Source organism: Amia ocellicauda, chromosome 9, assembly GCF_036373705.1.
Source record: "Amia ocellicauda isolate fAmiCal2 chromosome 9, fAmiCal2.hap1, whole genome shotgun sequence".
In the NCBI taxonomy this organism is placed as follows: domain Eukaryota; kingdom Metazoa; phylum Chordata; class Actinopteri; order Amiiformes; family Amiidae; genus Amia; species Amia ocellicauda.
The window spans coordinates 2,422,153-2,447,183 of record NC_089858.1 but is presented as its reverse complement, the minus strand read 5'-3'; the positions used below and the strand labels follow the sequence as shown (position 1 = coordinate 2,447,183).

Sequence of the window (25,031 nt, the reverse complement as noted above, 5' to 3'; positions counted from 1 at the left end):
TACTGTTATAGATCACAGCCATTTGTTGTGTATTAGGGCTGGAGGTCGTTTGAGGTTCGAAATTGAACTATCAAAACAAATATAAATGCACAGCTGACGGCGGACTGAAAGAGCTGACTGTAGTTCGAAAGCCGGCCGCCTGGCAGCAATGACAGATTGGTCTTTCCTGCCACTTCCCTCCCGAGACTCTCTCCTGCCCGCTTTGATTGATCGAGTGCTTCTGCCCTTCCATTGTTTGCCCCTCGCTTATATTATGCAAATGCCGAGGTACTATTTCTGCCATGTGCACTTGAACAGAGACAAGCAAGGGTAACTTTATACACTTATATAAACCTGCCGCAGAAGTCTTGTTTGATTAACGTTTCTGTTTCCAAATGTTATTTTGTAACTTCGCCTTTATCATCATCATCATCATCATCGGTGTTAGTTCTGCACTGAGTTAATGGATGTTAAATATATTCAGAGGTAATCTCTTTTTCGTTTACTGTTTTAATCTGCCAGCAAAAGAGATTAAAGCGATAAACACCTATATGCACGCATGCCGTTACGTTCACTGGAAGTCATGTGATCATAATCGGGGTAATGTGCTGCACAGATGTCCTGAACATGAGCGCTAGTCGAAATCACATAATTTATACCTCAGAGCGAGAACTGTTTACCAGTGGGTCATGAAAAAAACATATAGAAATATGTCAAAAGAATAACATTTTAAAAAGCGTTTATCCTCTTAGATTTCTTCTTGTATACTGTATAGATATTCTTGATGCCTTGCTCTGACGACTCATGATGGTTAACAATACAAATGTACGGGGAATATGAACAAAAATCCCAATCTCCTCTTGTTTTGCAGGAGCCAGGCCGAAGCTGAGCAAGAGGAACAGCATGGACAGCTTGGACCTGTGGAAATATCCCTCAGAAAAGGTAGCATCTGTTTTATATGATGAATATATTTTGATCCTGTGTTTGTCGTGGTTGTTTGTCCTCAATGTCCATAACATTTAATATAGGGACCCATCAAATAAAGACATCTATATTACAATAACGATACTACTGTCTGTGTTGCCAGGAACAAAACGGCGACAGCCATCACTTGGACTCGGACCTGTCGAGACGGACTCAGAACCACCTGTCTGGGCCGATCAGAAGGAAGGGTTGTGCTGATGGGCAATCGCTGGACGAGAGACAGTGGCTGGACTGCCGGGCCTCACCAGTCGACACCGATGACATCAGACTACAAGTGGCACCACCTGTGAGTCTCAGTCCGCCGGTCGAAGTCAATGACATGAATTGTGGCAACAGTGTAGCTGTGCCCATCACCAGCAACACGTGGGGTCCAGATCTGAGTTCTGACGAGTGGCGTTGGCATTGCATAAGAACATAAGACAGTGTCCAATCAAGAGGAGCCCATTCGCCCCACCATGCTCGTTTGGTGTCCATTAATAACTAAGTGATCAAGGATCCTATCCAGTCTGTTTTTTAATGTTCCCAAATTGTCTCTTCAGCCACATCGCTGGGGAGTTTGTTCAGATTGTGACGCCTCTCTGTGTGAAGAAGTGTCTCCTGTTTTCTGTCTTGAATGCCTTGAAGCCCAATTTCCATTTGTGTCCCCGGGTGCGTGTGTCCCTGCTGATCTGGAAAAGCTCCTCTGGTTTGATGTGGTCGATGCCTTTCATGATTTTGGAGACTTGAATCAAGTCCCCACGTAGTCTCCTCTGTTTCAGGGTGAAAAGGTTCAGTTCCCTCGGTCTCTCCGAGTAGGATATTCCCTAAAGTCTGAGGGGTATATTTTGTGCTTAAGGAGCAAAAGAGGTTTGTTTTCTGTGGGAAGAAATTAGCTGATCTCCAAAGCAGAGTTAATTAGGCCTCAAGATGCATCAACAGCATTAGAACATTATTCCTCATCTGGAGCCTTTTTAGCTGAATTACTGATGAACATATAACCAAAAAAGCAATTGGAAGAAAGGACTAACACAAATCCCTTATCAAAGAAGAAAGGACTAGAGCCATAACTTAAAACAGTTAGAAAGTCTTCAACAAAGATCTTGAGTCAACACTTTTAATACAGGACAAAGACCCACTCCAGTTACTTGGCAGACCGTCCGCTGCTCCTCAAAGAATTAATCAACAGCAAGACTTTTATTAACCAGTGGAAAGCCTCTTAAAAAGTTTCCGACAATTGTATTGGAGCTAATGGAAAAATCATACAGACGATTTTGTCTGTACTGTACAAAAACGGTGAATGCAGTCTGTTCTTATTTCAGGGCCATTTCAGTCAATTCATTTAATGTTCAGATGGATGATATTTTCATCGCTTTTGCAATTTCCTTTCCGTTTTAGTTTCGCTTAGAGAATTTAACTCGAAAGACAATAATTAATTATGATGTACACCAGAACAGCCGTGCTCAATGATCCTGGCTGAAACCCCCGTGTTAGTTTAAATGCCTGCAATGTTTATAAATAAGGGCTGTCGGAAGCAAAACACTCCCACGAGGTTCTGATCCCCTACTGAGTTTCTGTAAATAACAATTAAGCTATGTATGAAGTCATAATGTTGATGGATGTGTGATTGTTCTGTGTTTAAAACCTTCAGTAACAGATGTTGTGTTCTTAAGGTGCCCAGCAATGGGCTTAACTTGCTTCTGATGAGCGGGAAGTACAGTACAATTTGCCCTCAGTGGACTAATATTGATATAAGATGTCCATGATTGGTTTCAATGGAGTGGCTGGACTGACATTTTGAAGTTTTTTGAAGAACTGTGTTGCCTGATGTTGCTGGTTTAAAGTTGTTTGCAGTACAGAAGTAGCTCTCTGGTCTTACTTTTATCATTCCAATGGGAATCCTCCGATGTGTAAACCAGCTAGCTGCAGTGCCTCTGACATCGATGTAGAAAATGCTTCTCTGCTGTGACACTGTTGACAACCACTCTACAGTCGACATGGCGATCCATCCGGGGTCGTGATGCTTAAACAGAAGGACAGGGCTTCTGCCATTACTGAAGTCAGCAAGTTTCCCAGTACTGGGGAGACTAAGTGAGTGTAGGATGGTTATCAGCTGCGATCGGGCTTTCATGTGAGACGTCCACACAGTGGAGATGAATTCTTGTGGTTGCTTTTCCATTAGCTTCTGCCTCATGCTTGTTCAGTTGCCAGAAGCATGTATTGATTTCCTTTAAGATACAACTGCTCTACTTTTGCCTTTGATCTGCCACTGTGCTTTCTGCATGTTCCAGCTTTTGATCTGGCTAAGAGCCCCAGGACTATACAAGGCTTCTTTCAGCTCAGAGACGCAGCTCGCAAACTATGCAGGAACAGTGATGCCGAAGGCCACGTGATTGGTCTTAACATAGTAAACCAATGCCAGGGCACAAGGCGCAGAATGAAGCTCAATAAAGATGCCATCTGGCTGTGGGTCATGAGTCCTGCTCCATCAGTGGAAAAACTAGTCTAGTAGCCAGAAATCTGCTGCTCTTTACATACGGAGAGATGTGATATCCTTGTTGTAACTCATCTCTGTCAACAGAGGGAGATGTATTCCCCAAACTGTCATTGCCCTCCTCAGCTCTTTGAAAGTGACATTTCCACCCCTGATGTATTAGAAGGTTGGAGAACTCCCCCCGGATACCCCCCAGTGAGGGCGTCTTGCCCTTTTAAGAGGCAGATTTGTATATGACTCCAGAGCTGCCCTCTTTACGGACAAATATATTTCTGCATATTTGTTTAAAAGCAAAACTTTAATATAGTATAATCTCCAAATGGGAGAAATCAGAAACACAAAAGCTCACAGCAAGCGGAAGGGGGCTGAGGGATTTATTTTAGTAATTTGCCTCAAATTAGATCTGTATTTAAGTCAGCATTGCTTCTACTCCATGGCGGGTTGTTTATACTCAAGGACGAAGCAAACATGAAGCAAACATGGTCCCAGTAGGGTTGATTACTTCTGGGGTGGATTTGTATTTGGGAACGGGAAGCCCTTAGGAAGTATCAGGCACATTGTAAACTCTCCCGAGGGTGAAGTCGGAGGATATTTCCGCCAGTTTGGAAGTGTGTCAAAGGCAAATATGCCTCAGAATCAGATCTACAGAGGACCAAATTGATTTAAAAAACCTCCATGTGCCATTCAGTTAATCCACTGTGAGAAGTCTGTTCAGATGCGATGATTTCTTTAACAGTCGCCACAGAAAGAAAGCAAAAACAACACCTTGCTGAGTTGTTGAACTAACAAGATGAACAAGAGGACAAACGGATCATATAAAGTCAGGTGTTGCCTTAAAACCAGATTTGTTTTGATCGCAGGCTGTGTCTGTACAATGTCAGCAGATGGAAAACGGCTTATTGCGCCACACAACAGCAATGTGTGAGCGGCTGCCATATACACAAGACAATTCGTGCATCAGGCTTACATCGGCATTGTTGTCCAAACTATTTGGAGGTATTCTGTAAAGACACACATATTGTATATAATGCCACATTTTGTGTAAAGAATGGTTGTACATTAAATGATTGATCCCTGTTTCTGAAAATAACAGAATAATCAAACATACCATTTCAGATCAGGTTTAATTTAACTTTTTCTTTATAATATACCACAGATGCCTAGTTAATGGTACTAAAAGGAGTTTACTTGAATCTGTTGAAAGGCATACGTCAAAAACTAATGCCTTCTTTACATCGGTCACAGTATGTTTTCTAGCAGCTCCACCTGCTGGTCACAACAGTCAGGCCTGACCATCTCTAAAAAAAGGAACAACAAAATAACTGTATGCAAAGCAGTCACCAGCAATACAATATGATACAAGTTTATTGGTTGTTGGAATTGTACATACCTATAATACTCAAACCATGCTTATGATAGTGTTTGCAGATGAAAAATACAATATTCAATAAGTAGAAAACCTAATCGGTGATAACGCACTTACTGTGTTTCTAAAACCAGATTCATCTCCCCCAATTGTTTTTATTAAACTAACCCGAATTAGGTTTTAGCCATTATTGTGCCGCAACCTGCTTTTCAAAACCAAGCTGCGAGAGTTTGTGCTGCAGCGAAAAGTGCTTTAAAATCTCACAACGGGTTTGCTGATAGTGAGAATTGTAATTTCAATGCCAGAAGAATGTTTCCCAGCATGCTTTACTAACAGGGGGTCTGCACCTGCAATATGACTTTCCAATCATTAACTCTGACTGCATAATAGAGCGCTGCGGTTTGAAAATTTCAGCTGTATGGGCAGAATATGATACAAAAGAAACTGTAACTTTGGAGGCTGACCAGGAGGATGGGATGCATCTGCTGACCGTGTGATTCGAACAGCAAGGTGCTTTTAAGAATTCATTAGGCTCTATGGTTTATTTAAAAGCAGGGGAGTTGATCTCAATTCACTGAGGGCCTTATGGGTTGTGTTCTACCTTCTTATTTAATGGGCAAAAATATCATGTTGTCGTCCAGGTCGAAATAAACAAAAATAAGCGTTATACGCAGTGTCCCTGGACTGGTGTCTGTGCTGCATCATCGGCTACTTACAACCTTCAACTGGAAATCAATCTGATAATATTCAATGACAGCGAACCTGAAGAATGTGCGTCTGTCAAGGACTGGGGATTTTTATAGGAAGTAAAGGCTATTTTGATTGTCAGTTTGTGCTTGTTTGGCAAAATCCGTTTCTTCACCACTGCGGTTTATTTGGCGGTTGAACAAGTGTTGTTGGCTATTTATTCGCTGGCGTTCTTCCTGGAGCTGCGTGAGGGACGAGGATTTTCCTCATCTTCCCCCTGTGTGGGTGCTTTCATAAAGAAGGTGTACTGGTGTCTGAATTCGCTCTCTTTGAAAACGTGGCGAAAACACGAATATGAACGTGGCGATTGGTCACGTTCGGGCCTTTGCTTTCTGTTGTTCAGCTATTTTGGGGAAGTCTGGCATTTCTCAGAGGTATATAATAATGAGAAAAAGGGTGATGAGAAAACAAACATACAAACAAATCCCAAATCAAGCATCCATCTATCTGCAGCCTGAGCTGGGGAAGGAGCCGGGGGTGAGAGAATCGTCTGTTGATTTTCGGGACTCCAGAGCAAGGGCTCATGCTTTATTCATGACCCTCCTCCGAAAGGGACTGGCGTATGGCTAACAGAGAGCACAGTCCCAGCCCCCCACCCCCCTCCCCGTGCCAGCAGAGGATTAAAAGCACGCTAGGAGCTGGGACCCCGGCCACAGTGCTGGGAATACATCGAGCTCCAATTATCCTGAGAAAAGAAAAAGAGAGAGAGAGGAGAGGGAGGCGAGTTTCCCCTGGGGAACACAGGACAGGGAGGAGGAGTGCGGAGGAATGCCTCTCGCTCTGTGCCGGAGCTGCCCTCGCTCGGACGACAGGCAGCGGAGCGGCGACACAGTCTGCTCGTGGCGTTTGGTTTCTATAGCTACTGTGATGTAAGCGGTGGGGAGCAACTTTGCCCCCGTTCTCCCCTCGAATGGAACAATAAGGGCCGTGTTCGGATCCAGAGCCTGGATGGCAAGACCCCCGCGCAGCTGCTGTGCCAGAGAGCGGGAGACGCAGTGACAGAGAGAGAGAGAGAGGAGGAGAGAGCACGGGAGCCAGGCAGGGTCTTCCCAGGGAAAGGTGAGCATGCATTTGATTTACAGGCTGCACCCCCACCCACACACCCACCTTAGAGACAACTCTCTCTCTCGGTCTCTCTTAGTGCTGTCTGTCTGCATGCCTCTTCCCAGCGTCATGCCTCTCTTGCGGTTCTCCTTTTCCTAATCTCCTCCACCTCCCCGAGTCTGGTTCGGTGTTTCGCCCCCTCTGTGGACAGCGAGCCTCTCTCCCACCGGGGGGGCGCAGTCCTTGGACAAAGGCATCCTGCGGGGGGATGAGATGCTCAGGGAGGTGATGTGTAAAACCCATCTGTTTGTGGACTTGCGTCTCGGCTCATTGCAGCTCTCTTTTCATTCAGATTTGGAGAGGCTCCCCTTGTGTTTCACTTCTGAAATGAGAGCAACTTTATCATGAAGTTTATTTTTACATTTTTCTAAAGTACTTCTCTTTGTCGTGTGGGAGAGTCACAGGCTCTTAACTCACACAGCTCCGGGACGGCAGGATTCACACAGGCATTGCGTTTGATTGTGTGTGTGTGTGTGTGTGTGTGTGTGTATGTGTGTGTGGTTAGAAGCTACACTTTTGTTTGTGTTTGTGCTAACCTAATTATCTAGTGTGACCTACTTTCTTTTCATTTTCTTTCTTCTTCTCCAAACTTCAGATGTTTACAGACAGTTTTGTGATCAGAATTTGTAGGGTGTCAGTTTGTTTTTAAGTGACAACTATCCAAACAAGAACTGAATGCAATTTCAGCTCTGAGCAGCACCGTCAGACACTGTATGAGCAATGATGTCACACATATATATAAACAGATTGCTACTTGTGTTTTATAGATTTGATGCAAAGTTTTTTTATCTCTACTGTGCTACTCCAATTCCCATGATTTAGACAAAGCAGCAACTACAGAACAGAAACACCCCTCGCCCATTCATCCCTTTAAGCCCTCGATGACACACGAGCATGGCTGACAATGAAGCTTGACTATTTGGACAAAGATTGCATAGTTTTGCATATTAATGATGGCTGTGTCCGGTCACGGTGTGATTTGGATTCGATGTATAAACGTGACAAGCTTGCAAACCCCCAATTAAAGATAATAATTCCAGACAAATAATTCAGCTGAAAAAAACAGATAAAAGAGTGAAGAAAAATATGACACTTGACTTCTTCTTCGTTATTTTTTATAGATGCGTTTCGGAAGCTTAAATGCTGCTTTTCGTAATATTTATCATCTTCTCAATCAATACATGCGGAAATATACACACTTGTGACACAAATTTGAAGTGATTTATGGAACTGCATTTATTTCTCATTGTTAATATAAATCTCTGTCATATCTTGGGAAATGACTTGTCCTACCAGCTCACTTCATTGGAGATGGTGGAGAGCTGTGCTATACTTGACTAGTCTTTACTTTTTTGCTGGGTAGATGAGCGGCTGAATTCATCACATTATTATTTTGATCCAGAAATGTTTGACAATCAACTTCCGTGTTTAAAAACCTGGGGCATAACTTTAGATCAATGTACAACAATTGTGATTACAATTACAATGGTTTGAATATTCTCAAACATAAACGGCTTTTACAATTTGACAATTTGCTTTATTTTTAATTTTGTTTGGCGTATGCCAGAATCTAGACAACTGCAGCAGTGCTGAGGAAACAGCAAAATGTAGTTTACTACACTCAATACATGTAGCTATTGAAGCAAAGGCAAATATGAAACATTCTGAGTAAATTGAGAAGTTTAAAAAAAAAAAAGTTAATACTGACTGACAGTGCGCAATGCTGTAGATAAAAACCACAATCACACTGTTCAGCATAATCGGTTGTTCAGAATAATTGGTTTTTCTATTAATAAAACCTTCTATTTGAGACTACAAGGCTGCTATTTTGTAACAATTATTCTGCCAAGAAAGAGATATCAGATTGATAACCCCGCAGCTATGAAGTCCTCTCAGCCTCGTATTAATGACAATGAGGTCAAACACGGGTCGTAATTAAAGTCACTGCCTCGATCTGCCCGTCATCTGTGAGGAGAATGTCATCGTGGGGCCGTGTGTCAAATTGCATGCTGGGAGTCATCTGTCACACACTGATTCATCCCCAGTCCTGCCACTTCCCATCTTTCCGGCTGTCTTTCAGCTGATGGGGCTTTTGTTGTGAAGCCCCTTGAAGGCGATTATATTTAGCTAATTTTCGGGCTCGGTTCACGATGGGATTTGCAAATGACCGCATCCACTTCGGTCCATTTTCAGCGACACTTACATTTGGATTTGCTTCAGACTGGACACACTGATGCAATAAATGTCACAGTTTTAATGTTACCAGGGTGTCTTGCTGAATTACAACTAAAACATGTTATTGATTTGGAAGAGTAGTAATAACTATATCAAGACAGGACAGGAATTATGTTGCCAACTCATTCTCTGATTAAATAAAAGCCCTCCTTGTGGCAAAGACTGTTACGTGTCGAAAATATATTTCATGAGGCTGAAATTAGCTCATTAAGGATCAACCTTGGGTAGCTGAACAATTAGTCTGTCTTTGAGTGATTTAGTCCACTGTGGAAGCTGAACTCCACTGAGGAAAACATTCATATTCCTGTCACTTTCAATTACCAGATACCACTCCTTCAGTCACTGTATTTGATCTCCCTCCTCTGAGCCACACAGTCGCAGTTCAGGTGTGAAAGGGCTTGTTTCTGGGGTCAAATGCCAATAGAACATTGCCCTGGTTTTGTATTTTTCTAAAAAGCAATGTGAAGTCTTGTGAAAGGCCCTTCACTTTGGTTTCCTTCCTCTGTACGAGTTCAGGGACATTTCCAGTGAAGCCAATGATGGGCACTGTGAACGACTCTAGGAAGGCTTTGAGAATTACAGTACCTTCATAGCTGACAAGAACATGTTGTTTTCATGTTGGCGACAGTTATATTGCCCTGACTGATTGGTCTTGACAGTGTAGGCCTTTAGCTCCACTGCTTTCCAGTGAACTCTGTGTGCTCTCGTGGCTCATATCCTGTGAATGATCTCTGTTGTCAGTCCCTATGCCTCATATTGATGAAGTTATCAACAGATTTCAGGCTGAACTATATCGGCAAGGTCCTTTCCAGTTGGGCTTGGATCAGAGATGATCAATTTTAACAAGGATCAGATTTATATCAGAGAAACCCCTCCTGTCCTTGAGGACATCACTTCAGGATGTTTTATAGGCCTGAGTTCAACCTCTGCATAAGCTCTAGTGCTCAGTCCCCTTCAGTTCAAATAAATAATGATCGCCCAATGTGGAATGAAAAACAGCCACAACTGAAGGGTTATAACCACCTCTCGTCTGAGTCTTTAACATCCTGAATGTGGAGCACTCGGGGGATTATAATCCCCTCTTGCTTTCGGACAATGTGCGAGTCCTGTGTATGTCATATGTAAGTGTTTCTTACCATTTAGTGTGTATACCATTTATATATCGATATGCAACATTCATAATCACACTCTACAGATTATGTGAGCGGGGATAGCATATTCCAGACCTTCAGTTTTCTGCCTTTGAATATTGCACAGAGTGTAAACATTCATAGTTTCAGCTGGATCTTGGGCTGAATCAACTTCAAGCTGTTAGAAAACAACCAGGACTCGACTGACGGGATGGAAATTAATCTCAACAGCTTGCTCTTTCCTAGACCCAGCTTTCCTGTGAGGTCAATAAGTGCTGTAAATCAAGCAGAATTGTTTTAATTTGCTATTGATCGTCCGCTGATCTGCACGTGGGCCGCTGTATGTGGGTCGTGGTTTTATGTGGCCCGATTATTACTCTTTGAAGTTATGCTGCTGAAAACGATGGGCACAGCTGTCTGTAGGAGCACAGTGTCCCTAAAAATACCGCTGGCTCCTAATGTGATGAAGCTGCAGGAATAGCAGTGATCTGCAATCAAACCACGTCTGAAATGAACAAATCATCTTTATTCTCATCAGTCACTGCGAGTCATGCCTTAATCGCGTCACACACACAATCAAGCTGCTGGCAATAATGACTAAAAATAAAACTGATTTGCTATTTTCCCTTCGGTTTGTTGTTCGGATTCCTTGTTGACTTTCAATGACTTTGAGCGAAGCCCCGAACAAAGCAGAGTTTGGGAGATCAGGTCCACATCGGTGTTGCCCTCTCATCTCTGACGGTTATAGCAAATGTAATTCCTTTCCCTGACTTGTATTTAATTTTAGAAATAATCAGAAAACTCCACAGTGCATTCATTTCAGTTTTGTTTTTTCAAGAAACCATTTGGGACGGACCTCCTAAAACGGGACTGTTTGTTTTTATTAAGGGTTTAGTTGATGCGTTCAGCTGGTAAGATGCCACATGTCTTTCAGCAAAATATGAAAACAAAGCCCCCTTTTCTCACGGTATATTCTGGTTTATGCAATCGTTGATGAAGGGGATGTTGTATTAAATTAATGAAGCTTTATCGTTGCTGCCAAAGGGACAAATGTAAACATCTTCATCATTTATAAGAGATGGACAGCAGATCCCAGGTACTTCTGTCAGACCTCTGTGAAGAAACTCAGAGAGGGATGAGCCTCTTGCCACGAGCTGCTCTGATGAAGCAGTGAATTATATTTGCCATCACAAGATTACAACAGGAGCCTTCGACAGCTGAAATGAAACTCGGCCATAGTTTGGATGGCGAGAGGTGGCCGCTTAATCAACGTGAAACGAACCACAATTCTGCGCTACTCTAGATTTACACAAGTCGATCGGTACATTATAATGCCAATAGAGCTAAAGCGGCGACCAATTTCAATGTTCAATTAAACGTACACGGATGTGTTTTCATTGCTGATGCACAAGGGCAAAGTGTATCGTGCTGCTGCCTCCAGGCTTTTCCTATTGAATCCTGTTTTAATTCCAGCTGTGTTGTTACTATTTGATTTTAATTCCACTAGGAGTTGCAAACTGAATTTCGGGAGACTGGTTGGACCCTGATCGCTCCCACAGCACGTACAAATGCAGGGCTCAAACACTGCCCCCCCACACCATTGTTTCTCCATCCTCCCCAAACACAGCCTTTGCAACAAACTCCCGGGCTCTTCCACACTGTGTCGACGGAAGAGGTGGATAGTTTCCGATGCCTTGTCCACATGACCAGGTCACCATTCCCTCGGCCAAGCCAAAAATAAACACATTATTGCACTCCATCTATCGCAGTCTTATAGGGTCCGGCCACAGCTCCAGAAGACCCTCCAATGCTGAGCTCCTCGAATGAGATTTAGAGATACTTGCGGTCAGGCCAGCACTGCACTTTTTGATACTAATGTCCTGGCAGGTCTGAGCGTGTTATTTTATTCCTTCATTACATTCGTCTCTTACAAAACATGCTCTCTTCACATCAAGTGTTTCCTGTTCGGAAAGTCAGAAGGTTCAAATTAGGATGAATCCGGGGGTGGGGTGGGTGCCACCTATGTTTCCTGTTTTGTTCCCAGAGCTGTGCCTCGCTGTGCCCTCTAATTAGGAATGAGGTCAAGCGGTCCGCGGTTCCTCATCGTTTCCAGGAGTCAGAAGAAACTCTCATTTTGTGAAAATGAAGACTTTCATTCAGATCTTCGTTTCTTCATGTTCATATCTTCCCTTGCTAAACAGAAGTAGTTTTACACCACCTGCACAAGTCACATGGTCATTGTCCAGACTCTCTTCAACAGTGAGTGCACTTTCCTTTCCTTGCTCCACTGGGCAAAACATGTCTTCCATTTATTGTTTTACTACCATGTTATCATTATTATTATTATTATTATTATTATTTCTTAGCAGACACACTCATCCAGCCTTGTGGACATCAGGAACATGCCCAGAGATTTTCTAGCACGTGATTGATCAATATGCGCCTGGGAAGGGTCAGTGCCCGATTCATATTCATAAAGCACATGTAGAAATAGCTGAGGCAAGCAGTCTCTCTCCGCAGCAGAACAGATTGCCAGGCCAGGGCCCATCTGTGAAATGTAAAATAAATCAATAGTGAAATTGGCTGGTTTGGGTGCGAAGCCTGCGTCTCTCTCGGGAAAGCGCGGAGAGGGAGGCAATTAACGGCCGGGCTCTCCGGCAAAACATTTGTATCTCCGGCAAAAAAAGTGTATTTATTTATTTTGGCTGAAATGATTTGCAGACTCAGCGCGAAGTTTATTCCTTGTCATCGTTGTTTTCTCTCCGTACAGAGCACTCCGCAAATTATCGAGGGTAACACTTTAATTAGCAGCTATAAAATGTGATTGATATGCCGTGCCATACTGTAGGCACCGGCCTGTGCCAAAGGAGTTTCCGTCTCCTGTTGCCAGGTGTCCAAGACTTGCCTCCCATATATTACAGTGATGGGGCTCATAAAAGCGAGGCTCTCTGTGTGCAAGTGGCCTCTGCTGCTGACCTCTACTCTACCTCTATAGGTCTGGTGTCCGAGAGAGAGAGAGAGAGAGAGAGAGAGAGAAAGCCCTGAAAACCCAAGAGCTCAGCCCAGAGAAGAGTCCCATCAGGTGGCCCTGAAGCTCACAGCACTGACCCCCAGAGACCTAACCAGCTTCAGAGCAGCACTGCTGAACAGCCAATCAGAGTACAACAAATTACAGAACAAACCAAAACCTCTGATCTGGATCATTGGGAGAATTAAACCAAATCCCAAAGTAAACTGGGTTGCTATCGAGCCCAAAACAGAGAATACACCCTGGCAGAGTATCTCTTCAGTGTCAGGGAGGGGGTGGGGTAGCATTATATGTCAGAAATGACATTGAGGCAGAAGAACTCAAATTAGATCCCAGTAACGAAACAGAATCTCTGCGGTTTAAACTTTTGAATAAAAGATCCGGAGGATTAGTGGTAGGAGTGTGTTACAGACCACCAAACTCAGATATTCAGAAAGATGCTGCATTGTACAGTGTAATCAGGACTGCATGTAGCAAGGATGTGGCTGTTATAATGGGGGATTTCAATTTCCCAAACTTAGACTGGGAAAGCCCAGCTGGGACTACAGAAGCAGAAATAGAAATGGTTGAGATGGTAAATGACTGCTTTCTAACTCAATTTGTCAGGGAACCAACCAGGGAGAGTGCATGTGTTGACTTGATCTTTTCAAATGACCAAGATAGAGTCAGAGGGACACTAGTTAGAGAACCAATGACAAACTGTGATCACAATATGGTTAGCTTTGAGGCATTCTACAATTTCAGAAAAGCAAACCTTGAAGGTACGAGGCGGCACTTAGAGTTAGACTGGAGCTCACTGGATACAGATTCAGTTGAAAATGGATGGTTATATTTTAAGAATATACTACTTGAGGCTCAGGAGAAATGTGTACCAAAACTTATCAAGAGAAAATGTTGTATTGCGCATACAAAAGGGATGGAGATGAAACAAAATACAAAGAATATGTTGAGCTGCAAAGAGACCTTAAGAAAGGGATCAGGAAAACAAAGAGGGAAATAGAAAGAAACATAGCTCTTGGAACTAAAACTAATGCAAAGAGCTTTTCTCAATACTACAACAGCAAGAGGTCAATAAGTCGATGCACTTCCTCCTACACTGCAGTAAATATGCCCAGAAAAGGGACACCTTCTTTAATAAAATAATAAATACCCACCCAATATTTGATGAAATGGATAAGGAAGAAAAGCTGTCAGTCCACACAGCCCCCCTGGCTGCCCAATACTTCACCGCTGCCACAGCCTGAGGGGCACAGTGAAAAATTTAAAAATTGAGAGAGAGAGAGAGAGAGAGAGAGGGTCTCAGGCACGGTTACGATCGAGGCAGTCCGGCTGCAGGGAGTCTGATTAATTACTTCACTCAGTAAGAGCGGTGTAAATCAATAGGGGGAAGGCGGTGCCAAAGCTAGTGATTTATACCACAGATATGAAAACAAGGCCATTTTTGTTTTTCTAATCTGAGAGCACTTGTACGGGTTGACCCTGTAGCAGAGAGCAAACCAGAGCAGCGGGGCCGGTGAGATCGCCTACCACAGTCCTCCTGGCTACGTCAAAACCAACACTTTCCTTAAATGTCATGCGTTACACAGCTTCTCAGATCACTCGTGAGCCGCCAGCGAGGCTCAGCAGAGCTCGAATGAATTGTACAGCAGTGTTTTAAAGGTTACAGTACTCATTTTGAATCAGATACAAAAAGTATCTGCAATATATTTAAAAAAAGACATGAAATGAAATGGTTGAATTGTTTTTTTCAGTGTTCCAGGATGATAAAACGTCAATAAAATCTGGCGTGTCTACATTGTGATCAGTCGGATAAAGCCTGAGTCCCCCTGAGTTGGACCAACATTTCTTAATTGGTGCTTTTTAATTATCGTCAGCAGTCAGACAGCTGCAATCTGTCACCTAACTAAGCGAGAGCTCGGCATGACCACAAACAAGACGACTCAAGGGCATTGCGGTGCCAGGGCTGAAGACGGTTCAGTTAAAGGAAATGACTTCCTGCCACGTCTTTGTCTTAATTACAGCACTAGTTGAAGACTTTTTAAAGCCCAAGAAAGACTTCCAGTTAATTTGGTAGTACACCACTTAGGAAATGTGCATGGCCTGTAGTACGTCCACAGAAAACCCTGTGAATTGAATTTGTCTGGAGGCAGCAGCTAGATTAAAGATGCTCTATTAGGAACTGTGCAACCTCTTTAGTGCTGCAGGGTCAAACTGTAATATAGTGCAGGATTTCTAAACCTCCCTGTTGTCTGTGTTTCAGAAGATAGGCCGTGACCCCTCCGATGAAGACTGCTTTTTTGACCTCCTCAGCAAGTTCCAAAGCAGCCGAATGGATGACCAGCGCTGCCATTTAGACGACCAACAGAACGGGGTGGAAGGGGCCACTTCTGCCCCCGTGTCCCCACTGGATGACAGGATGGGTCAGTAGCCTCTCACTGTGTCAGCCCTTGTGAATCCTGTGTTGTGTTTCCCCTCTCCTTTAAGAAGGTGATATCCTGATGAATAAAACGTTTTCCCCCTGCCTCCCTGTCTGCAGACCCATCCTCGCTCATGACCTCTCCGCAGACGGAGGAGTTCTTCGACTTGATCGCCAGCTCCCAGAGCCGCCGGCTGGATGACCAGCGCGCCAGTGTCAGCAACCTGCCTGGCCTGAGGATCACCCAGAACAACCTGGGGCACCTCTGTGGGGACCCCGACCCCCAGGAGCCGAGCGATGACTTCTTCAACATGCTGATGAAGTGCCAGGTACAGACCCAAAATCACCCACTTCTATTTCCGACTTTGACATCGCCTGTCTTTTCTTTTCTCTGGCTCTCTTTCTCTCTCACTTAATCTCATCTGAATCTTTTAACCCATATTCCACGTCTGTCCAATGATTGTCCGAAGGCTTGGGCGTGAATTCAGTCAAATGAAAACATGTGCATTGGGCATATCGTTACATGAACCTATAGGACTCTGGAACGTGTGCTCTTTCCTCACACCTCTCTGTCTCCAAAACTGTCAAATCAAACCATTTTTCTGTGGACAAAGTCTGGACCGTTTGTTGCTGAATTCTCCTCTTTACTAATGCCTCTTCTTATTACCCCTCATATAGTGCCTCTCTCTGGCCCTCTGGCTCCTGCCTGTATTCCCAGCATCCCCCACAATGTCTCTGTCTCTCTCCAGTCTTCTAGGATCGACGACCAGAGGTGCTCGCCTCCAGATCCCGGACCTCGGGCCCCCACAGTGCCGGACGAGGACTTTTTCAGCCTGATTCAGAGGGTCCAGGCCAAGCGCATGGATGAGCAGCGCGTCCACCTCCCCTCGGACGACCAGGACGAGTCCGACACAGAGCCGGGCCCCGAGGACTCCAGCTAGAGCAGCCGAAGCAGGGCGTCCCGCAGGGCTGTGGATGGTGACCGACTGACACACCCTTTCATTTTGTAATTGTTTTCTTGGGTGGTGTTGTCTTTCTTATACAGGGTGGGAAATAATTGAACAGTCCAATAAAGGAAGTTCACAGAGCAGACCTGCTTTTGGGAAAAGAAGACTCTGCGCCCGGGTTAAAACATGTGGATCCGTGTCAGACCGAGATGGATGCGGACGCTCATGTCAGTGGGACTTGAATCGCCCAGCTCTCTTGGTACCTCTGCTTGTGATGGGAGCCAACTGACAAAAATACAAATAAAAAGCTGTCAACATAAGAGTCTGACAAACTGAACTATGAGTGTAAATGAAGGAAGGACAGATGACCTGGCTAGTTGAAGACAGGAAGTGGAAACGGGTCATTGTCCTCCCACTTTGTGTGACCCAAACCCACCTGTGTCTTTTATGGGGTTGTGTTTTTGTTTAGTAACAAAACCAGTTTTTTAATCTTCTCCAGAGCGTTGCTTTCTGGACCACAGAAAGGTGTTTGTTAGCCTATTTTAATTTCAGTATTCCTCAAGGCATTGGTGAGCACTGAAGTGGAGGAAAGGCAATGTTGTTAAACGGGATAATTGTTCTGTGGTTGTTTGTCCTTCTCCAGTGTTGTTAAGGAAAGGGTTTCTTTCCTGTTTGGCCAGCAGGGCGATGTTGTGTGTGGAGAGTCAGTGAAAACGTTATAAACAGAAGACGTTGTGCTACTGAGACCAGCCTGGAACTTCTGCCTAGCCAAATCACAACATAGTTTTGCCATTTTATAACCACATGCCCTTAGACACCGATGACTCCAGTTTCCACTCCTATGACCCAAAGAATGGTTTCGGCTTCAGATACAGTGGATTCTCTTTGGGGTTTTACTTTGGTGGGCGAAGCAGGTGATTTGTGGAAGAAAGCAACAATTATGGAAAAATGTGGTCCAATGTGTGGAGCGAGAAATGAAGGGTTATGGGAAGAAAGAAAGCAAAACATCCAACAACAACAATTGCTCATCGGTAAATGAACAGCAGGGGCATATAGTGTCAAAATGTATTAAACTCCAGACAGAAGTCAACTTATAAATAGAAAGTAAATTACTGTGAACAATATTTTAACATTTTACATTTTTTATACTTAACCCGGAGTTCCACCTCCTACGTGTAGGAATGCTTGGGCAGCCTGTGTCAAAAGCTGTCAGCTGTTTAATACCAGTATTGGGTCTTCAGATTATTATTATTTTATACCATAGTCGTACATTAAGATATTTAACTCATCTGCCAAATTAAATCAGGCTTCATGGCACTGGAAGTGAAGAGCCGAGATCCTGCCTTCAGATTTGGCGATCAAGTGGCTTGCAGTGAAACAGGATTATTTTTACAGTGCAGATTTATGTCTGGGCATCGATGAAGTGGCTAACGAAGCCCAAACAACGTGGATTTGGATCGGGGTTTGGGACTCGAGAGGAGAAGGGACAGTAATGTTATATCTAAACAGAAAACAAACAAACAAACTAACACACAAAAATACTTCAGTCTTGAGGAACAGATATATAGTGTGAAACAACCAGGATGAATATATTACCATATTATGTGCCATTTCAGAAGATTCGACAGCACCCAGTAACTGAATGCCATGTGGGGGTTTATTGGAAGGTTTACAAAGTTAATTGTGGGGAGTCTTTGGGTCAAATCCAATCGTCTAATGCATGACAGCCAAGCCATGAAGCCCCCTGCCCAAAGAAGACAGCCAAGGGTGGTGCTGGGAGAAGCAGGGAATGCGGGGAAGGACATCCTTGGCACTATCTACTAGTGGTTCTACTTTCATACACTCAGGAAGTTTGGTCCACAGCACAAGTTGGGTTTGTGTCCAAAACTTGAAACTCTGAACTCCACGTTTAACATACAGTACGCAGATCACTGTACATACATAACCGAGTAACGACCCACGACTCCTGTGTGACACGGGGATCTCATCGAGACGAAAGCGTGTTGTTTCACACGGGGTCAACGTCTTACTCCAAAGGGCTCTTTCTTGCTATAGTTACGGTGTCATTTTAGCAGCTCAAACCAGACCTCCATGGATGCCAATGCCTCTTTCATATCACTGTACTAAATATGATTGTTTTGTTTCTTGACGTGTTAACAAGTGTGAGGCGTTCATCAAGGTGCTGAGCTCCCCTCAGACCAGACCAATGTGGTTGTGCGTTCAGGTTCTCCTGAATGGACCGCTGGGATGTGAACCAGTGTTTTAGAAACAACATCAGTGATTATTGATTCATTCAATTACTGATATAGCTTTAGCTTAAAGTCGTAGGGTTTAACTAAACTCCTTCAGGACCTCTAATGAAGTCAGACTGTGAAATCTGACTCCAGAGACTGAAGAGGAGACCGCTGGAGGACTTGGCAAGAGATGACCAACGTATTGGATCGGCGGCCTCTCCACGGCACGCGGAGCTGGAAAGTGTTAACTGAGGAGCATTTCAACAGCTTCTCTCTTCAAATGCCCCAGGCGCTCATGTGAAAACCAATATAGAGACCATAGCGCACTTTTTTCAGAGAAATGTCTTAATCTATGCTAATCAATATTTCATAGACCTTAAAGTGAGTCCTAGACAGCCCTGGCAGGCCGTGCTTCATCAGGGCGACTCTCTCTCGCTCCTGGCCGCCACCCCGACGGAAAGTGCTTTACTCAGTCCTGCCTCTCGTGGACGGATGAGGGCTGGGCGAGAAAAGAAACGGTACGCCTTTAACTGTAACTGCCATATGTATATAATGCTTTGTATTTATGTTCAGTTAGTGGAAGAGGAGCTGTCCTCTGTGTTACTGCAGGGACCCCTCTTTGGCTTTTAATAAAACATCAGCTCCGTGCTACTCTAAACACGCGTGGTTCTTTGACTGCATGTGAAGTAATAGTCCAGTACACTGTCTGTACCCCACAGACCCTGAGGTGCAAAAGACCCACCGCCTCTTCTTTGTGTTCCTCCGATTAATTACATAATTATTGTATTTATTCTAATTCTACACCAAGACTCAACCTGTTGCACTTTCAAGGAGACCTAAAAAAAGAGTTGTGCACCACTAAACATGAGCAAAAGTGCTTGTTAGTGTTTGTAAAGTCATGTAAGTCACCTGGAATAAAGCAATCTTCTAAACAACTTTATATTAATGATAATAATAATGTCCCAAACTCTCTTGGTAATGTGGTTTTCAAGTGCTCCCAGTCCCGCCATGTCCAATTCTGGTCCTTTATGGTTCAGGTATAAATAGCCGAGTCCACTCATGCAATCGGTGACTGAGAGTCAGCTGAACTGCCTCAGGTAAGCAGGTCTGACTTTGCCAAAATCACAATACAGTAATAATACACTATCACAGGTTAAAATTAGACCGCATACTTTAGGAGTTTCAAACTTATTTATTTTTATATTCTCAGCTTAAAAGGTTTTCTCACACTTGTCTCATAAACCACCCATATTATAGTATATACACTAACCAGTGTAGACAAGATTTCCATCCATCTATTACATATCAAAACATTTTTTTCAAGTATCTTTTGATCAGTTTGCCCAGGCACAGACGAAGCTCGTATTCTCTACATCTTTCTAATACTTCCCTGCTAGCTAAAAACAGACATTGTGTCTTATCCTCTTCTGAACCCTGCTTGATCGGGCAACGCTACGAAGGCGATGTCTTTAAAATGCTTCTATATTCTTTGTATACAATGGGAAGTAGACTAACAGGCCTGTAGTTATTTTTTGGTACCCTTTCTCGAGTTGATCTATTTATCGTATCTTAATTCTGAGACACAAACACATATATACTGTATTATCTCGACTGCCTTTAAATGCAGTAGACATACACTCACCTAAAGGATTATTAGGAACACCATACTAATACTGTGTTTGACCCCCTTTCGCCTTCAGAACTGCCTTAATTCTACGTGGCATTGATTCAACAAGGTGCTGAAAGCATTCTTTAGAAATGTTGGCCCATATTGATAGGATAGCATCTTGCAGTTGATGGAGATTTGTGGGATGCACATCCAGGGCACGAAGCTCCCGTTCCACCACATCCCAAAGATGCTCTATTGGGTTGAGATCTGGTGACTGTGGGGGCCAGTTTAGTACAGTGAACTCATTGTCATGTTCAAGAAACCAATTCTAAATGATTCGACCTTTGTGACATGGTGCATTATCCTGCTGGAAGTAGCCATCAGAGGATGGGTACATGGTGGTCATAAAGCGATGGACATGGTCAGAAACAATGCTCAGGTAGGCCGTGGCATTTAAACGATGCCCAATTGGCACTAAGGGGCCTAAAGTGTGCCAAGAAAACATCCCCCACACCATTACACCACCACCAGCAGCCTGCACAGTGGTAACAAGGCATGATGGATCCATGTTCTCATTCTGTTTACGCCAAATTCTGACTCTACCATCTGAATGTCTCAACAGAAATCGAGACTCATCAGACCAGGCAACATTTTTCCAGTCTTCAACTGTCCAATTTTGGTGAGCTTATGCAAATTGTAGCCTCTTTTTCCTATTTGTAGTGGAGATGAGTGGTACCCGGTGGGGTCTTCTGCTGTTGTAGCCCATCCGCCTCAAGGTTGTACATGTTGTGGCTTCACAAATGCTTTGCTGCATACCTCGGTTGTAACGAGTGGTTATTTCAGTCAAAGTTGCTCTTCTATCAGCTTGAATCAGTTGGCCCATTCTCCTCTGAGCTCTAGCATCAACAAGGCATTTTCACCCACAGGACTGCCGCATACTGGATGTTTTTCCCTTTTCACACCATTCTTTGTAAACCCTAGAAATGGTTGTGCGTGAAAATCCCAGTAACTGAGCAGATTGTGAAATACTCAGACCGGCCCGTCTGGCACCAACAACCATGCCATGCTCAAAATTGCTTAAATCACCTTTCTTTCCCATTCAGACATTCAGTTTGGAGTTCAGGAGATTGTCTTGACCAGGACCACACCCCTAAATGCATTGAAGCAACTGCCATGTGATTGGTTGGTTAGATAATTGCATTAATGAGAAATTGAACAGGTTCCTAATAATCCTTTAGGTGAGTGTATTTCTGTTCATCTGAATGGACTTTTAAAGGGGACTTCAGTGCAAACTGCTAAAACAGGCAGAGGAGAAGGTCACAGTGCTGCACAAAAGGAAAAAATAGCAGATTACCCACCGGACTGCGAGAAAACACGGATACTGAATAATATCCACGTCGAGGCAAGCAGACAGCACTTATCGGCTTCTTCCTCACTTCAGAGGATTGTCCTGTAGATGGCACTGCAGCCCCCTTACTCAATTCGTGAAAACCTCTGCAATTATCAGTGTGCGCTTTATCATCTTCATACAACGACCAGATCTGAGCTCACATCATGGGACACAGCATTCATAATGGACACAGACTATCAGACATTCATGTTAGACACTTGCATTTGGGATGGCCTGGATTATGGTTACTATTTGGCCGAGGGTGGTTATGTGGTTTAACACAGGCGTAATTTACAGGGGGAACGGGGGGCTATTTGTTCCCCCTTCTTTATGAAACGAAAGCTCAGCCCCTGGGTTGTCAAGAACTGAATTCTGTTCTGCAAGGAGAAAGACAACCTCACTTCTCTTCAGACATAAGAAAGACCACCTGATGAAAACTGAATTTAATGACAAGAGACATCCATGAAAAACAGAAACTAACTAATGTATTGTGTTCCCTATTCAGTGTATCTCCAGCGTCAGTTGATGATATTGTCCACGTCCATCGACACATACAAGTATGAATACAGAACATCAGATTCACTCTTTACAAAGCGTTCAAATTGAATAATCTGGCTTGCCTTGGAATAAAGTATACTTATCATACGTGGGTTTCCTCCCACATCCCAAAGACATGCTCAGAAACCATCAGTTTCAAATATGCTCAGACGTATAAAGTAAAATATCTAATTTGTTTATTTATGAAGAAACTGATGTGAGACAGGAAGCACCGACACTCACAGCAGCCAGTTATGGACACAATTTGGTTACACAATTTGCTGACGCACATTTTCTATGTGGCAATAATCCTAGTGTGAATTAAAATAGGATGCACTGAAAAGGTTGGATTGCTGGCAAAGTCTTTTGTGTTTTAATCTATAAGACCTGGGCTTCCCACAGCACTATAAACACTAATGCATAGATTATCATACACAGACACGGGGTAATGTTTCTGGGAAGTGTACATTAGAAAGTCAGACGTTAAAGATATCATCTTCAAAAGTAAAAGGAACTGATCATATTTTCACATTAGCGTGAGAGCAAATCAATAATGAAAGAGCACACTGTGTTTTAATATGCAATCAAGTATATAAGATGGTTAAATTGTACACTGGAAGAATTCCATTATATATATGCTTATTGTGTAAACTGTACGTCTGCCAAGAAATTAATTATAAATAACATGATAAAATGAAGCACCTTTAATTTACCAAATAGCCACATACACATCTTAAGGCCGAGGGCATTTTTTCCAACGGCTGTAGATATTTGCAGTTCAGGAAATTGCAAACACTCAAATAAAATAAGTTTCTAAAGTCTAAATTGATCATAATGTGCTAATATTACATTCAAGCAAAATCAACTTACAGGAAAGAAAGAAACCATATGTTTTGGGGGACACATGCCGTGACAATACTCCCAGTACTTTGATGAAAAATGACAATGAAATAGTCTCACCTTACTGTCTCGTCTGTTCTGTCTTGTCTGTATTGCGCCGTGACACTTCCCCATCTAATTTCAGCTCCTGGCTTTCTCTGCGTCTGTTCCTTCATTGCTGTATTCATAACTGTCTCCTTTAGACGAGAAGAGTACTTTTAGTAATTACCATCATAAACGCATGGAACCGATGTATTCAATCTAAAGGAAAGATTTCGTCAAATTATCGACAGCAGGTGCTAATGATCAAATTATATTCAGTTCATTTTAGAGCTTCTGTGTTTTGTGAGAGAAAGGCACATTGTGTGTATTCGGACAAGCATTATCTAATCATGGCAATCATTAAAGCCCATATTTCAGAGATACCTGAATTAACGTTGTGCATAGCTTTAGACACAGCAGTTAGGCCCATTTAAACGATTCTTTAAACCCACTTGAGAAACAAACACAGCAACATTTCGGTTCATGGGTGAAAATGCATTTTGTAGAATTTGAAACCCAAAATAGTCTCTCCCTAAAAGTACAATGAATAGCTCTGTGCAGCGCAAACACAATGTGCTGCGCCACCTCGGCCTCACAACATCCTTTAACCTCGACCTCTGCTTTCTGCGTAATCTCTTAAGTGCAAACAGACCTACAATTACTGGCAGACACGATGCATGTTGTTATATATAAGTCAAGAGATACTGGAAACATACAGGCAAATCTATATCTGTTTGCTTATTAGACCAAACATCTGTGCGGCATGAAATAAATAATCCTCTGAAGAAAAACATGTTCATAATATGTCTAATAATAATAACAATAGGTTGCACCCTGAGTGGAAGTGGTAATAAAATGAGCCATGAATTACTGATGCGGACCATTATCAGACATTAAGGGTTTTGTAACCTTTGGCATCTCACCGCTGCACGTCGACCTTTTTTAAAATCTCACTCTTTATGATCTTTTGGAAATCTCACCGAGCACGACGACACAGTTCAATTGAAGGTTCAAGTAAGTAGTAAGAGCAGCGGGGGCTCCAGGGCCGGATTGACAACTATTGACCCAAAACACATGACAGACGGGTCTCCTCACAGCCCGACATGGGTCTCCACACAGATGGGTCTCCACACAGACAGGTCTCCACACACACACGGGTCTCCACACACACACGGGTCTCCACACACACGGGTCTCCACACACACACGGGTCTCCACACACACACGGGTCTCCACACAGACGGGTCTCCACACACACACGGGTCTCCACACACACACGGGTCTCCACACAGACGGGTCTCCACACACACACGGGTCTCCACACACACGGGTCTCCACACACACACGGGTCTCCACAGACACGGGTCTCCACACAGACGGGTCTCCACACACACACGGGTCTCCTCACAGCAATGCGCTCCCACAGCTCAGCCGCATGGCCAGACACAGAGCTACAGCTGCAGTTTCACACTCGGCAACGCCAGTCGGGCTTGGTTTCAGGTTATACTGAGCATTGATTCATCCTCCTGAAAAGTCAGGTATGGGTCGCCTTGCAAAGCTGTAAATGCCAGGTTACAGAAATCAGTGGAGGTGCACAATTCACAGCGCCGTGTCAAAGTCAGGGCTCGACCAACTGAGAAATACGCCTGTATCAAACTAAATGAATCACAAGAACATTGTTTCAGATGAAGGGTATGGATAGGAGGTAAATCATGAAAAAGAAAAGTCTTTCAGGGGATGTCTGGAGAAGCACACAGGTTTTAGGACCATGTTGTGCCTCTGCACCGTATTCTCTCTTTACACATTTCTGGAAAGTAACAATACAGACGGCTTGGGGGCGTATTTATTTGAAACAGTAACCTCGGATTTCCTGCCTCATACAACCCAAACAAGAGAGGATATGGGAATCGGACTGGAGTCGCTGGGAATGGACAC

General features: G+C 43.6%; 1 protein-coding gene across 3 annotated transcripts in view; it reads left to right on the top strand.

Moving 5' to 3' along the window:
* Window positions 1-19,298, top strand: part of gpsm1b (G protein signaling modulator 1b) — a 49,914-nt gene extending 30,616 nt beyond the window's left edge. For 2 of the 3 annotated variants that reach the window (XM_066712618.1, XM_066712616.1), the window contains exons 10-14: window positions 851-921; window positions 1,067-1,249; window positions 15,304-15,463; window positions 15,580-15,788; window positions 16,209-19,298. In XM_066712618.1, the coding sequence (XP_066568715.1) occupies window positions 851-921; window positions 1,067-1,249; window positions 15,304-15,463; window positions 15,580-15,788; window positions 16,209-16,400 (815 nt within the window). In that variant the 3' untranslated portion in view covers window positions 16,401-19,298. The remainder of the gene's footprint in view (window positions 1-850; window positions 922-1,066; window positions 1,250-15,303; window positions 15,464-15,579; window positions 15,789-16,208) is intronic. The other variant, XM_066712617.1, reaches the window with a different exon arrangement.
* Window positions 19,299-25,031: the final 5,733 nt, after the last annotated feature.